Consider the following 17800-nt stretch of genomic DNA (forward strand, 5'->3'; position numbering starts at 1 on the left):
CTACAACTTGTGGTCCGGACAACATATCTGTTATAGTTCTCTGGAACTGTCATCTATACTTTGAAAACTGTTTAACAAGTGTTTATCAGTCTTGTTTTCCAGCCTGCTGACACAAAGTTTTTGAGTCTTTAATTAACAAACATTTAATCTCTCATCTTGAATCTAATAACTTACTTTCTGATCATCAATATTGATGTTCACGTTCTACTGCTGATTTGTTAACAGTAATAACCGATAGGTTTTATCATGCATTAGATAGATGTGAAGTGGTTAGGGCTATCGCTTTTTACATTTCTAAAACCTTTGATAAAGTTTAACATGCTGGTCTTCTCCATAAGCTTTCTTCTTTAGGTGTATCAGGTAACATCTTTAAGACTATTAAATCCTTCCTTACCAATTAAAGTATAAAAGTTGTCCTCAATGGACAGCACTCTTCTTCATTTCCTGTAACTTCAAGGGTTCCTTAAGGTTCTATCCTTGGCCCTATACTTTAAATTTACATTAACAATCTCCCAGAAATTCTCACATCTAAAGTGGCATTGTACGCTGATGATACTACCATTTTTTCTTGTCTTAATAATTTGAGCTTTGAAAAGAACTCACTTCTGCTACAGCAAAGGGTTCTCAGTAGATATTGAACTTTAACTAAAATAAAACTTAATTTTTTTCAGCTAATCATTATTGCTATAACCTAGATCTTCCTATATTTCCTATATTTTGTCTAGGATTAACACTTACTTTTGATCTTTCTTGGAAACCATGTATATCAAATCCGTTGCAAAAGTAGGGCAGATTTTTCGAATCTAGAGCAGATCTTCAAATAGTGGATCTTCGAAAAGTTGGACCTGCTTTTGAAGCCAACATTCAACCATTGTCACATGTAATGTTGCTACTCTTTCTCTTTTCTATAAATACTATAATGGACACTGCCCTAAAGAGCTTAGCGTCTCTTGTGGCATCTACTAAAATCCATTCTCGTATTACTTGTCATTCAATTAAATCTCATCCTTTTACTGTGACTGTTCCTAAGTGCTCCTAATGTTTTTATTCGTCTGTTAATCGATATCTTGCTTTATAAACTTCATCTCTTCCAGTAACTTCCAACTTTAATAGTGGTTTCTTGCAGCCTTATTCGAAGTAAATATCTTTAACTAAAAAATAAATAAAATCTCCATAAGTGAATGCTTAAATTTTTTTTGAAATAAAAAATTTTGAACAGAATTAGAATAGCTTTTTTTGAATAAAATTTGAATATTATTTTAGTTTTTATTTCACTTGTTTAATGTTTGTAGTAGAATATTTCTATTTTTTAAACTATTTTCAAGAAACAAAAAATAAACTTCATCTCTTCCAGTAACTTCCAACTTTAATAGTGGTTTCTTGCAGCCTTATTCGAAGTAAAGATCTTTAACCAAAAAATAAATAAAATCTCCATAAGTGAATGCTTTCAAGAAACAAAAAATTTTTACAAAAATTATTAAACTAATAAAAGTGTTTACAATTTAAATAAAACTTTTTTCCTCACTATCTTAAAAATATTGCACCATCTTAAAAATATTGCACTATCTTAAAAATATTGCACTATCTTAAAAATATTATTACTGTAGCTCGATATATGTTTGATTTTTGAGAATGATCTTGTTATGTCACTGGATATTACAGGCGTTGCTGCAATTTTCATTTGATAAAACTTTATTCATAGTACAGTCATTCTGGGTAATTTTAAATGCCTTGAGCTAGTTTTATCTCTACATAAAATTTTTTACAAACCAGATAACAAAATGTTTTAAAGGGTGTTTTGATGATCTCTTTTTTACAGATTGTGTGATCATTTTTTTAATTTTTTGTTAATTCTTTTTGTTAATAATTTAATTCTTCACTCATATGTATGTATATATATATATATATATATATATATATATATATATATATATATATATATATATATATATATATATATATATAAATATATATATATATATATATATATATATATATATATATATATATATATATATATATATATATATATATATATATATATGTATAATTCTTTACTCATACTGTTTTTTAGAAAAAACTAAATATTACAGTTTAGGTTTACAAAAAGTTATGGTTATAACATTAGGAATCTAAATGAAATTAAAGTAACTTAAAGTAAATTCCGCAACCAACAGGTCATCACTCATTGTATTAACGCTCTTACCAATTATTATGGACTCTTTTAGACAAAAAATATTATGAAAACCAGATTTTTTAGCACTTTTAAAAAAGTACGACTTTGGAGGCCATACCCAACCATTAAAAGGAAAATTTTTTAAGAGGATAAGAATTTAATAAAAAAATTTGAATGGTGAAAATGGCAAGCACAATAAAGAGATACAACCTTAGCAGATGCTAATTCAGCAATTGATTGAATATATGGTTTCCATGAGAGCTCATTAGTGAACAATAATCTCAGAAGTCATAAAGAAGAGGACTCAGTGAGAGGGTTGCCAACTATTGATAAAGTGGTTAGAAAGAAGTGATTTAACAATCTTAAAATTTATTTTTGCATTTATTAAATAGTTTAGAGAAAATTGAAGAGAGTTCCTGAGAATGCTTTTGTTAGAATATCACAGAAATGTTGTCTGGACTACAAGCCATAGCATTGTTTAATTTATAACTTTAGCAACGGAAGCTGGAGTGATTTAAAAGTCTAGCAATGAGTTAACTTGTTTAAATGGAATGTAAAGAAGATAATGGTTGTGAGATTCCAGAGTTGAATTAGAAAAAAAGTTCTTTACAAATAGGTCTGCCTTATCCTTGGAAGAGGTAATAAGATCAGTTCGATGAACAAGAGATGGAATGTTAGATCTACCCTTGTTAATGATGCTGTTTAATATTTTCCAAAAGTCTTTAGAGCCTAACTTAATAAGATACAGGATTTAGTGAACTGATAATAATGGAGCATAGCATCAGACAGCAGTTTTTTACATCAATTTCTTGCAATAATAAATATCTATTTGTTCTCAAGAAAATCGTTCTTCTAAAAAAGATTAAAAAATGACTACAATTAGATATAGCTGCTGCACAAGAGGGTGAAAAACGTGGGGTAGAATGAGGCTTGACTTTAAACTTACAAAAATAAATTAAAGTTTTCACTCCTGTCTGGATCTAGAAGGTTTTATCAAAGGCATATTTATCAGCCGGGAGAGATAATACATCAGCCCAAGTCAGCTTTAGAGTAGTAGTAAATAGTACGACGATACAATGTGTCCAAAGAAGAAGTAAAAAATGAAAGATTTATAGAGATTATGGTCAGAAACATTCAAGGGAGAAAAAGGAGGAACTTAACACAAGCTAGAGTCAGAGACAAGACACAAATCAAGGAGTGAAGGTAAGTGATCAGGTTTGTCTGGAAAACTAGTCTCAAAGTTAACACTTTGAGTAAGAGATTAAGAAATGAAAAAATTTTAGGCTTTAGTGCCAGAAGGGTCAGTGGCGTTAGAGCTGAGCCATTCAGTGTGATGAGGATTAAAGTCACCAATAACAACAATGTTGGTAGAGGGGTAATACATAATGAGAAGCATTCAAACGACCTTTGTAAAACTTTAATAAACCTATTCCATTTGCAGAAAAACATCCCCATACAGAAATAGTTTCCCTACCACCTTGTGCACTTGTTGTAAGATTAAATAGTAATTTTTTTCATTAAGAAGAGGACTTACAAACTTACAATTCTTTCTATTTATGACTTCAAAATGTGATTTATTGCTAAATACCACATGGTGCCATTGATTTCGAGTCCAATCAACAACTCGCTTGGTGTTTTTTACACCAAGCGAGTTTCTTCTTTTTCTGAGCCTTATTTTAATAACAACGTTGTTTATGCACATAACTTTTCAACCCATTTTCTAACAAAAAACAACGACAAACTGTTCTTGCACTAACGGTTTTTTCTTTTGCAGCATTCAACTCCATAGCAATTTTTCTAGTTGAATCAGTACGATTTTTTTTAGCAAGTGTCGCTATATAGCGGTCTTCTGTAGAATTGGTGCATACTTTTCATCTACGACATCCTTGACCTGATCAATTTTACAAACATATACAAAAATCTGACCAACATTTTTGTTTTATGTTTGTAAAATTGTTCGTTTCTAAGATGAATAATGAACAAAATTTTTAATTTTATGTGCACATTTTAAATGACTAATGTAAATGCATTTCAAAATACATTACCTCTCAACAATATGATTAATGCATACACAAATTTTAATACAATCTCATTTTAAGAGGTTGTGTTATAATTTTGACCAGTACATTATATATACCCCATAAATGGGGTACCTTGATACAAACATCATTAAAAATGTGAATATTAAGTATAAAACTTAGAGAAAAGGTTGATTTTTACTTAAAAGACAAACAAATTAGTTAATATAACCCAAATAGTTCATCCAATAGTCCAACAAATTTCAGAAATCCAGATAATATATCATTTTAAATGTCATTCTTAAGCGTCAATAAATAATGGCTTTGTATCGAAATTATATCTAGTAGTATTTTATTTTCATAAATTTTTTAAAAATTGACTGTAAGTAATAGAAGAAATGATTTTTAGAATTGATTATGACACAATGGAGTACTTTTCTACAGTTTTAGGGCCCCCCACAAAATAATCGCTTTATTTTTTGTATCAACTTGTTTTTTCAATAATTTTTTTTAATGAAGTAAAGAACCTACAGGTTCTAGTTTAAATATTGTTGTTTAAAATAATGTTATTTACAAATAGACACATTGAATAACATACCTAATGCCTAATGGTATTTAATGATATAATTTTTTTGTCAAAGCATAGCTCTTGTAGTAACTGTTTCATTATTTGAAAATGGTGAAACAGTTACATGTATCAACTTGTTTTTTCAATAATTTTTTTTAATGAAGTAAAGAACCTACAGGTTCTAGTTTAAATATTGTTGTTTAAAATAATGTTATTTACAAATAGACACATTGAATAAAATACCTAATGCCTAATGGTATTTAATGATATAATTTTTTTTGTCAAAGCATAGCTCTTGTAGTAACTGTTTCATTATTTGAAAATGGTGAAACAGTTACATGTACACAATCATAATCACAAATCTTAAGATGCCTCCACAATTACAATGTTTCATGGTGAAAATCTTTTAAAAATAAGGGTCTTGCACCATATTATATTTGATAACACACCATATTTAATAATACATCATTAACTTTTCTAAGAAAAGTTAATGATGTATTATTAAATATGGTGTGTTATCAAATACATTTTTTTAAAATATTATTTAAAATTACTAAAAATTGTTAACAAAAATTAAATATTATTTGAAATTATTTTTAAATTTTAAAGGTGTTTATTTCCCCTACACACATATTTGTTATATTTGTTTTTATATGTTAAATATATTTTCAATTCTGTAACTAATTTTAAGATTAAAAAGATTTGTTTAGAAAATTTTGATAAAGTTTGTCATGTTTTGGTCAAACGGCTTTCACATGATTGGAAGGTATTTGCTCGTTGGTTTAAAATAGATGACATAAGTACTATAGTTGAATCTATTGACCAAGATAATAACAGTGATTCAATAAAAATGGAGTCGTTTCTTGAAGTAATCTTTCAAAGATTTCCAATAGACTACAAAGAAGTAATCGCTAATTCTTTGGAATTATCAGGGCGACGTGATATTTTATTTAATGTTGGGTTAGATGGTAAAAAAACTTTTTTTAGTTATCTTTTTATTAGTATAGAAAAAAGAAAAATTTAACTAAAGTTAGAATTTTTTTTTCTTTTCCATTTATTGTTATTGCTATTATTGCTATTGTGTATGTTACAAAGTAAAAAAACAGGACTGAAAAAATAAAAAATATATATATCAGTGACAGATCCAGGAATTTTTAGTGGGGGCGGATGTTGAAATATTTTTCTATTTTGTGCCACATTTGCGTTTTCTTAAAAAAAAAAAAGGTCTCAATTTCTATGATATTTTTGGACTTTCAGATTCTGGTCGAAGGTGCTGGGGGGGGGAATGTATATCAATAAAGAAATTTTTTTAATGGTGTACCTGGTAATGAATGTTTGTCAATTATAAAAAAGATTTTAATAACCTTCTTCTTGAACATGTGACATGCACAGCCCAGCTCTCTTTACTGCATTATATGATTAGATTACAATTTTAAAACAGTTATGAAACATATTTAATTTTACTATGCTTCTTAAAGTTGCTATTAATTATAAAAAGCTATATAAAAAGAACACTATATATTATATATATATATATATAAATATATATATATATATATATATATATATATATATATATATATTTATATATATACATATATATATATATATATAAATATATATATATATATATATATATATATATATATATATATATATATATACATATATATATATATATATATATATATATATATATATATATATATATATATATATATATATATATATATATATATATATATATATATATATATATATATTATTTCACCATCAGTGGGTTCATCAGGAAGAATGTCTAAACATCAAAAAATTCAAATTATAGAAAAAATATTTCACAGTAAGTTGGAAATTGTTATAATTAATTATATAATAACTGCAGTTATTTTGCAACCAAGAAGTTGCATCGACTACATTAAAATTAAAAAATTAATTTTTTAATTTTAATGTAGAAAATTAAAAATTAATTTTTTAATTTTCTACATTAAAATTTTAAAAATTTAATTTTTTTTTTTTTAAGAAATATTTTACACTTTTTTCAATAGACACCTTTTTTTTTGAAAAAAAAAACAGGCTAAAACATTTACACAGGTAATAAAAATAACTTATTAACATCCAATAAGCATATTTTAATAGAATAAATAAAAGATATACAAATAGCACTGTATTTTTTGACAATCAAAAATTTTAAAAGTATATAACAAATAAAAGACTTTATAAAATGGAAATAAATGCTATAGATCAAAATTAAGAAGATGTCTTAAGGATGATGGAGATGTTGCCGCAATGCAATTTTCAAGTGAAAGTAAATCTGTAAAACTTGATATATGTTTTAACTTTTACAGTATGTTTTTAATTTTTTTTTTTGAATCATTGCACTAGAAACACTGCAACCTTACCACTTCGGACATTTAGGTGCAGTTATAATACATTACAGGGCTTGTGATGAAGCAGGCCTAATTGCGCCACGCTTGTGAAACATGCCCATAAATGGTATTTTTAAACCTTCTAGCGTGATAAACAACGCTTGCTCAGCTTATAACGAGAGTAAAAAATCACACTCGTTCAAAAGTTTGGGACAGAAAAAATAATAAGCTTTTATATGGTTTTTTTTATAAAATATTTGTAATTAAATTTTTTAGGTAATGATAAAACTTGTTGATTTAACAGTAAAACTCTGTCTTCCTTATACTTATATCCTTATACGAAGTACTTATATAAAATATAAGCATTACATCACTTGCTTTCTGTGTGTTTCTGTTTTGCTGTTTTGTCAGCATTTTTCCGTTTTGCACTAACATAATAAATGAACAGTTTGAAGTCGTTACAGCTAATTTCAATAATGGAATGTTAACTATTTTAACCAAGTGCACGTGGAAACACAATGTAAATATAAAAATGTGCAAATGAAATGGGAAATTAAGAAATAACTATAAGAATGTTAAAGCTTCTGAATGTTTTTAATTTTGGAAAAATGTCATGTAATTTTTATTTGATTTATCGTTAATAATAAATATTCCACACATCGTTTATAATAAAAATAAATTTTCATAGTAGAGATTTTTTTAAATTCATTTTTGTATATAGTATAGGTTTTTTATTAACTATTATCTATCTTAAATTAATTAAATTAATAAATTTGTTTCTGCTGTTTAGAATGTCCGCAATCAAGAGTATTCCAAAAGGAAACAAAGTAATGTTGTCAACATTTATGAAATGGAAAGTTGAAGAGGTAATAGGCTTTGGGAACTGAAATTACCAACAGAATTACATACATTATTGAAATATACTGCAAAGTTTGTACAAGAAATAGGGAAGCGGTATAGTAAATTTAGATATGACTTTGGTTGTTGTAGATCAAGCATTATGCTCAGTCAGAAATATTAAGGGAAATGTTATACCCAGACTTATAAATACTTTAATCAGTAGGTTTATTAGCATGAAGAAAGAGTCTGAGATTTATCACGCCTTGCGGTTCATTGACCCACAGAACTGGACTGACAAGAAAGAGTTTGGTGTGGGTGAAATAAAGTTTTTCTACACACATTTTAAAACACCATTGGAATATTCCAATTTTAATGAAAAGTTAATTATTCAAGAATGGAAACTATTTTTCATTCGTGCAAAAACAAATCTAGAAGCAATGGTACGCAATGGCCAGACAAGAGAAATTTGGAGGTCAACATTCTTGTACAAAAAGTCAAAGTTTCCTAATTTATTAAAAGTTCTATTAATTATTTTAACGATTTCCAAATCAAGCTCAAGCATGGAGGGAATGTTTAGCACAGTTACTAGCATATTATCAGATCAGTGCTTATCCATTAGTCACAATATGTTAAATAATAGCATTATGATATTAGGAAACCATGGAAGCTGGTCAAAAGAAGAAATAATTCTCATAAAAATGCGAGCAAAATATATTTATTTGAATAAGAGACGATTACTTCAGGTTGATGATGACCCAGATGACTATAAGACAACAGCATCATTAATTCCAAATCAAGTTCTCGATGTTGACAATGAAATAGACAGTGCTGATGAAGATATGACTGACGAATTAGCAGCATTCAGTTTCGAAAATGTATAAGCGGAAAGACTGCTGACAACAGTTTAGGGGAAAATCTGTTATTTAACTTACAGCTAATAGTTTTGAAGAAGAATTTCAAATTATTCTTGTTTTATCAAATAATTTTTTGACGATAAAAAAAAGCGTTATTTAAATAAGTAATTATAAAAAAAAATATTTAATAATTATTACGAAATAATAGTATAATATAAAATAATATAAAAGTTACGAAAAAAATTAATTTTTAAAAGAATATCAAGAAATATAAAAACCGTTAATCGTAAATATTAAGTTAACAGTGTTTTAAATACATATCAAAACAACGAAAGCAAAAAAATTTTGCCGCAAATTTATTCTTCAATACTATTATTAGAACTTATTAAGCACTTGCGTTTTTGTTTGATTGTGTTTTTTTTTACCATTTATAGTTTAAAAAAATAGCGATCTGGCGCAAATAAAAAACAAGAAGTTGGGAAGTATAAAAAACTACATTGTTGAAGTAATATAAATGTGCTGTTGAAGATACTACTTCAAACATTGACAAATGAAAGTTGTATAGCAAATAAAAAGCTTTTTATAAACACAGTCTTCTGCAATTTTCAAATTTCAAGATCGCTCTCGCGGCCCTGATCCCAAGCGCGCATAATTGCGCTCTATGACAACATTATAATTTTACGAGCGTGACATAACACGCTTGGCAATTTTCTTCATCACAAGCCCTTCATTAATTACATTGCATTAATTAGGTGTAGTTATAATACATTAATTACATTACATAGTTTGAAGTTTATGTAGGTTTATTATATTGATATTTGCATACACTTTTGTTTACATTTTCTTATAAAAAAACGAAGCATCTATTTGATGTTACAGAAAAACAGTGAAACTTATTATTAAACGCAAGCGAGATAGAGAAACTAAGCATGTGAAAAAAAAGTGTAATGACTTGGATTGTGCCATGACTTTGGGAAAATTGGATATATGGCTAAAAGATATTAAGTTTTTGTTTTGGAACACCGTAAATGTCGCCAAGCAATAAAAAAAATGGACAACAACTAAGCTGGGTACATAATGACAAATGAATTGACTGTTTTTCTTTTAGGGTTTGTCAAAAGTATCGAAATATTATCAATGCAACAAATTTAGTAACAATGAGATATAAATTCTGGAAAAGAACATACTTGTTGCACCACAACAAAGATGATGGGCATAAAGTATTTCTAAATATTGAGATTTAGAACATTTAAAATGTAGGTCAAAGTCTTGAAAAAACAGTTTTGACATCAGTTTTAAGAACTACTGATAATCTTCAAGAAGAATTTTACTGACTTTTTTGGTCGTATTATTTTGTTGTTAAGAAGGATCTTGTCTTCAGAAAATTTCCTCAGCTGTGCGAGCTATGAAGGCTAAATGGAATTAAGTTAAATAAGAATAACTCAAGTGAAAAAGCTTGCAAAAATTTTGTTTTGTCAATTTCGTCTGACATAAAATGTAACTTAAGTTTAGACTAAATGCTTATTTTATCTGAAGGTTCTATAGATAAAAATATTAATGAACAAGAAACAATTTTTTTTAGGATTTGTTAGAAATGGTAATCCAATAACTATGTTTGGTGGTAATAATTCACCACTAACAGTTGATGCCAATGTTATGTTAAATGCAACAGAAATTTGTTTTGAAAAATTTAACAACAGAAAAAAAGGATCAAGATTTAAATTTGACCAATATCTATGCAAAAACTGTAAATGTTAACTTTGATGGTGCATTTTATTCAAGATGTTGTTAAATCACTAACAGCATATCAATATCAGATTGCGAAAAAAAATTTTAATTTGTTAGATTTGTGCATAAAGTTGATGCAAAAATTACTGTTTTAAACACATTATCAGTTAATCCAAGCTCGAATATTGGACATTTACTAGATAATTTAAAAGTAAAACAAGATCAGTTAATCTATAAAAATATTAGTTGACAATTAAGAAATACAAAAAAATGCTTTGAAACACTTGTCAAATTGATCAATAGATGTCACATAAAAAAAGGTTTTTGTTAATATTTAATGTTTATTTAAACAATTTTAAAATAAAAATACATTAGAAAACATTAAATTTCCATTTATGAACATGTTTTTATCTTGATAAAAAATTTTCAGCATGTTGAAAATAATTTATGGCATACTCTGTCTTACTGTGTAAGACAGAGTATGCCATAAATTATTTAATTACTATGACATGCTTTTAATTGCTTTTTTATTTGCTTTTTTAAAATTCTGTTCAAAATAGAGACCTTTTTGTTTTTGGAAATACACCTTTTTGTTTATTAATAATAAAGTAAAATTTTGAAGATGTCAAACATTTTTTCTTTTCTTTATACTATATATATGTATTAGGCGGTAGTGAGTAGTGGAAGAGCATGATCATTAATGGGGGGGGGGGGAGAGGGCGGTGAGGGAGAAAAAAGTGAATATTATTGTAGAATACTCAATTTTTTTAAATGTATTTTTATATATGCTGAAAAATATAACTTTTTTTTTCAGCTGTAATTTATAAAAAATATTTTTACAATTTTTAAATTTTTAAAACATTTTAATTATTGAACTTTTTTTTTAGAAAGTAGCCAATCGTTGAGTGACTCGTTGTTAGAAAGCCAATTACTGAGTGACTCGTTGCAAAAAATTTTAGTTAAAAGAGTGTCACCAGACTGGAAAAAGTTTGCTCGCCATACAGATTTGTCTAATGTTGACACTATTATAGAACATATTGATCATGACTTAAAGGATGACCAGTCTAAAATGGTTGCATTTCTTGATAGATTGTATCAACTCAAATCATTTAATTATAAAGATTTGATTGAACACTCTCTCAACATGTCTAATCGCTTTGATGTTATTTTGGAAATAGACATGGATAGTAAGATTTTTTTTTTGTTGATAAAACATGTTTAAAAGATTCAAAAAGATGTGTTTTATTTTTGAAATTTATTTATTTTAAATACAATTCAGTTATAACTTGAAAAATCAGTCTATATATATATATATATATATATATATATATATATATATATATATATATATATATATATATATATATATATATATATATATATATATATATATATATATTTATATAAATATATATATATATATAAATATATATATATATATAAATATATATATATATATATATATATATATATACATACATATTTAAAGAATTTTAAAATGTATTCTACTAAATAGAGTGTTCAATGTTCTTAAAAGAACAGAGAAATTATAAATTAATTTCTAATGAGCATTTCTGATGAGTCTTTATTGATAAAACATAGTGTTAAATGAGAAAAAAATTTTGTTAAGTGATTTTCTACTAATTTATATATATATATATATATATATATATATATATATATATATATATATATATATATATATATATATATATATATATGTATGTGTATGTATATATATATATATATATATATATATATATATATATATATATATATATATATATATATATATGTATATATATACAGTGCTGTTGTGAGGAGGGGGGGTGTGAAGTGTGCAAAGCACACAGACGGCAAATTTCTAGAGGCGGCTAAGAAGTTTAAGATCAACAGTAAATGATTAATTGGCAAAAAAAATACATTGTTCTAATAACATTTGATCATTATTTATGTAGTTTAAAATTACATCGATATTTCAATATTTAATTTTTGTTAACATTTTTTTTATAAAAGTGTCTATATAGATAATTCCAGAAATCTTATTTTACAGAAACAGATTGATTTTCAAGACCCAAGAGTCCCTCTTGGTGTATATGAGGCCTGTAGATCATCACTTAGAACATGTGATGAAGGTCAGAAGGTCACTTTGCCAGAACTTCACAACTTTAATTCAATCAGTCTAAAAACACTGACCAGGAACTTCAACCTGTGATTGCAAGATTTGCTCAACTGCAAGACTATCTGGAAAAACTAAGCCTACTTTTCTTGAAAACTCATCCAACCCAGGACCAGCCAAGGTTACAAAAGCTCAAAATACTATAGAGAAAAGATGTGGAAAATGCTTTTCAGTCATTGGCCATGGTTTTGCTCATGTATGTACAAAGAGTACTCTACACAAGAACTTGGTTGAAGTCACATATATATATATATATATATTTATATATATATATATGTATATATATATATATATATATATATATATATATATATATATATATATATATATATATATATATATATATATATATATATATATATACAGTGCTGTTGTGAGGAGGGGGGGTGTGTGTGAAGTGTGCAAAGCACACAGGCGGCAAATTTCTAGAGGCGGCTAAGAAGTTTAAGATCAACAGTAAATGAATAATTGGCAAAAAAAAATACATTGTTCTAATAACATTTGATCATTATTTATGTAGTTTAAAATTACATCGATATTTCGATATTTAATTTTTGTTAACATTTTTCTTATAAAAGTGTCTATATAGATAATTCCAGAAATCTTATTCAGCATATTTTAGTACCAATATAGTTTGTTTGTTTGATTTGGTGGGTTTTCAATGTTGGTTTCAATATTATAATATCACAACATTATTTTTAATGTTACCATAATAACTTTCACTGTTCCAAAAAAAGGCTTCCCACCCAAACCTTCTGACCCAGAAAAACCCTCTTGAGGGATGATAGTATGTACCTGGAGGATCAAAAAAATATTAAACTCAAAATCACTGATTGGCGCCCGAGAAAGAAAATTGCATTTAGCTATAAAGTTTATGCTATAAATGAAAAGGTTCAAAGAAAATAAAATCAGTTGTATTAAAAAAAATTTCTGTATTAAGAAAAAGTAACTCTACATACATAAAAAACAATGCAATTAAATTCACTGTCAACAAAAAAAAGCGAAAAATCTTTTTAAATTTTTTTTCTGGAGTTAAGCGACCAAAGCCTTTAGACTTTTGTAGCGCAACACAAACCTAAAAGTTGGGTAAAATTCTGGGAAAAGACATGTATATGTTTGTTTACATTTATGTTTTTTAGATTTGTGTTTATTTAAAACAAAAAACATAGTTCTTGATGACAAAATGCTTAATAGGGCAAAGACTCATAAAGAAAACCGAAAATGTATCTGCTTTCTTTTTTCAAAAAGGCTTCTAGAGCACTGACTGACGATATGCATTGGTGTACACTGGATTTTTAGATGTTTGAGTTTTGACACTTACAGGCATTGTGCAAACTCCAAACTTTTGTATGTTTATTCTTATATCAAAAAAGAATCTTTTGCAAAGAATTAAGGTAATTGGAGCTTGGGAGCAAAAAAACCCTAATTTTTGGGCCCACCCAGGCCTTAACGTGGGAGCAACAAGTTTATAAAGTATTTTCTTTACTATTTTTATCTAAATTCATATTCATTAACAGATTTTAAATTTCATGCAATAATCTCTTAGTGCCTGTAAGTGTCAAAACTCAAACATCTAAAAATCTAGTGTACACCACTGATATGAAACACAGATCACAGGTTATTTTACAGAAACAGATTGATTTTCAAGACCCAAGAGTCCCTTTTGGTGTATATGAGGCCTGTAGATCATCACTTAGAACATGTGATGAAGGTCAGAAGTTCACTTTGCCAGAACTTCACAACTTTAATTCAATCAGTCTAAAAACACTGACCAGGAACTTCAACCTGTGATTGCAAGATTTGCTCAACTGCAAGACTATCTGGAAAAACTAAGCCTACTTTTCTTGAAAACTCATCCAACCCAGGACCAGCCAAGGTTACAAAAGCTCAAAATACTGTAGAGAAAAGATGTGGAAAATGCTTTTCAGTCATTGGCCGTGGTTTTGCTCATGTATGTACAAAGAGTACTCTACACAAGAACTTGGTTGAAGTCACATCAAAGGACAGACTTGCTGCTGAAACAGTTGCAGTGTCAGTCATTTCTTCATCTGAAGCATCTCCACATGGAACAATTTGTCTCAAACAAGCACAAGGAGGCAGTCCATTTCCAGTTCTTCAAGGTAAATAATGTCTATAATGTGATTAAGAAATATAATTGGTTTGTATAATAATTGAGAATCTTGACATCATTTTGTAATTTATTTGCAGGTTCGTCATGATCCAAATGCCTTTTTCCAGAAAAAGAAGTCCTTGGTGCTGAAGACTTAGCAAAAGTACAAATGAACACTGGTCTTTCTAACTCTGGAGTGCAGAAGCTGGTTTCAACCTTGAACAATGTGCCACAGACCCGCATTGTAGAAAAAAATTTTGCAACTAACTTTCAGTCTTTTGGGCGACAACTTGCACCTGAATTTACTCAACATGTCACTAGAAGACTTCTGACTCATCAAACTGCAAAAGATTCCAGTGTCAAAAAGGCAGCTTTTACTTGCTGTTTGTGAGAAACTTCCAGAAACCTATGAGCATGTGAAAACAATCTTAGAACTCGTTCAAGTGCACCAAATAAGTTTCTTCTTGTCTTGTGACATGAAACTTGCATTTATGGAATTCAGTCATATGCTAGTTCACACCCTTGTACATGGTGTGACATTGATACAAAGAATCTTGCAAGCTGTGGAACTCCTCGAACCTTCGGTTCTGTCAAGAAAAACTTTGAAGCTTTCATTGCCTCTGGGGATGATAGCAAAAAAGCAAAAAGGTTTAACAATATTATTCATTCTCCAATTATCAGTCTTCCTGATGATTCTCTCCTTATTGACCTTATCCCTCCAATGGAGCTCCATCTGCTATTAGGAGTTGTGAACCATCTGCTTAAGTCACTCAAAGACTCTTGAACTAATGTTGACAAGTGGCTTTCTGCACTACACATTCAAATTAAGCCATACCATGGTGGTCAGTTGGCTGGACCAAAATGCAGAAAGATCCTGAAAAATATTGACTTACTTCAACAGCTAGCTGAAAGAGAGTCTGCATTTCAAGTTTTTGTTGACACAATGCAAAAATTCAATGCTGTTGTAGAGTCATGCTTTGGCAATGAACTTGACAAAGACTATTCTGAAAAAATCGAAACTTTCACAGAATCCTACATTGTTCTCAATGGGCTATCTGTAACACCAAAAGTTCACACAGTCTTTCACCACATTCAACATTTCATCAACAGAAGGTAATGCTCCCTAGGCATCTTCAGTGAACAAAGAGCAGAGGCACTACATCATGAGTTTAAGCTCCATTGGCAAAGATTCAAATGTTTTCCTGGTCATCCTCAATATGCAGAGCACTTGACCAACTGTCTAGTTGATCTTAACAGCAAGCACATGTGAAGAATGAAAACTTAGAATTAAGTTCAGAATTGTGTCAAAGAATAGTAGTATTTTCTAGAAAGAATAGTAGTATTTTTTCATCTTATTTTTAGAATTTTATCACCTTTTCAATCTTTTTTGATTGTTTGATGAGTTTATGTTAGAAAATATATTTTTGAATAATAAAAATTAATAAATTCCTTTCATAGGTCCTTCAAATTTTAGGCATAAATTTAAAATGCAATTTTCTCTCTCAGACGCCAATCAGTGATTTTGAGTTAAATATTTTTTTGATCCTCTAGGTACATACTATCATCCCTCAAGAGGGTTTCTCTGGGTCAGATGGTTTGGGTGGGAAGCCTTTTTATTGGAACAGTGCTTTATTATTACAGTTATGATCAGTTGTTACTATATGTTCTTGATTTTAACATGATTTTAATAAGAAATATTATTTAGCGTAGAGAATATTTATATAATTTTTATTATCATTAAATTTCTAGAAAACAAATGAAAGAAAAAAGTTGCCAGGTTTTCAGTACCACCTGAAATGGCTAAAGAAACAGGAAGGATGTTAAAAAAGCCTAACTCAACTAGATAGTTATTTAAGTTCAGAAACATCTTATAGCTCCAAGAATGTTGCTGAGATAAATATTTTGATATATGAAGCCAATTTAAACCAAATCAAAAAATATGAAGTTGAGATGGAAGGTGAAAAATTGAGCCAAAACAGAGAATTGAGCAAAACTGAGAAACCATCAAGGGAAAGCCAATTTTAAACACTGTTCCTGCAAGTTTAACTAGCGTGCTCTCTTTTTGTACATGGGAAGAAATTTCTGATTGGCCTCAGACTCTTACGAACCATAATATTCAAGAATAGCTATAAAGGGTCCTTTAAACCGTCAATCAAACAGCCACACAAGAAATTGCGACAATCCTTCATTTAGCTTAAGTTTTTTTTGGTGAAAAATTTCAATTGGTGAAAGTCATCCAAGATCATGGCTAATTTACTCAGAAAAAATGAATAAAATATTTTGTTTTTGTTGTAAACTATTCAACAAAACAGGTGTTTACCTTGCAAAAACAAGATATGCTGGCTGAAGACATTTATCACAGAACTTATTAAGGCATGAAATTAGTGTTGATCATATTGAAAGCTTTAACAAATGGATCGAGTTGAAAAGAAGACTTTGAAGTTTAAAAAACTGTTGATTGTTATATGTTATATGTTATATGAAGAAGCAACTTTTGAATGAAATTGATTGATGAGATAATGTTCTAATTATTTTGTCCGATGATCCTCTAATGCATTTAGAGGATCATCTGACAAACAATATGAAAAAAGCAATGAAAATTTCCTGAAAATAGTTGAACTTATGACAGAATTTGACCCAATTATGGAATATCATGTTTCCGAAGCAGTGGAAAATCCAAAAAAGAAAAAACTTAAAGAAAACTTTTTTCCTGCTACTAGGCAGGAAAAAAGTTTTCTTTAAGTTTTTTCTTTTTTTTTTCTTAAAAAATTTTTGAAAGCCTAGTACTACTTTATTATTGCGGATTGAATGCCAGATGCCAGTGATCAGGAACAAGTAACTCTTATCATACGATATCTAATCATAGAAAAATGTAACAATTTAGTGGTGGTCGACATCCAAGAGAGCTTCTTTAACTTTTTTGGTGATGATATTGTAAATTTTTAAAATTTTTTTATCTTT

General features: G+C 28.1%; 1 protein-coding gene across 1 annotated transcript in view; it reads left to right on the forward strand.

Annotated features, from left to right (window-relative positions):
• The window catches only part of LOC136082027 (uncharacterized), a 92844-nt gene that overhangs the window by 28933 nt on the left and 46111 nt on the right, over positions 1-17800 (forward strand). Inside the window, exons 5-6 of the mRNA XM_065800559.1 lie at positions 5473-5730; positions 11438-11737. Coding sequence (XP_065656631.1) covers positions 5473-5730; positions 11438-11737 — 558 coding nt within the window. The remainder of the gene's footprint in view (positions 1-5472; positions 5731-11437; positions 11738-17800) is intronic.

Source organism: Hydra vulgaris, chromosome 06 (genome assembly GCF_038396675.1).
Source record: "Hydra vulgaris chromosome 06, alternate assembly HydraT2T_AEP".
Classification (NCBI taxonomy): Eukaryota; Metazoa; Cnidaria; class Hydrozoa; order Anthoathecata; family Hydridae; genus Hydra; species Hydra vulgaris.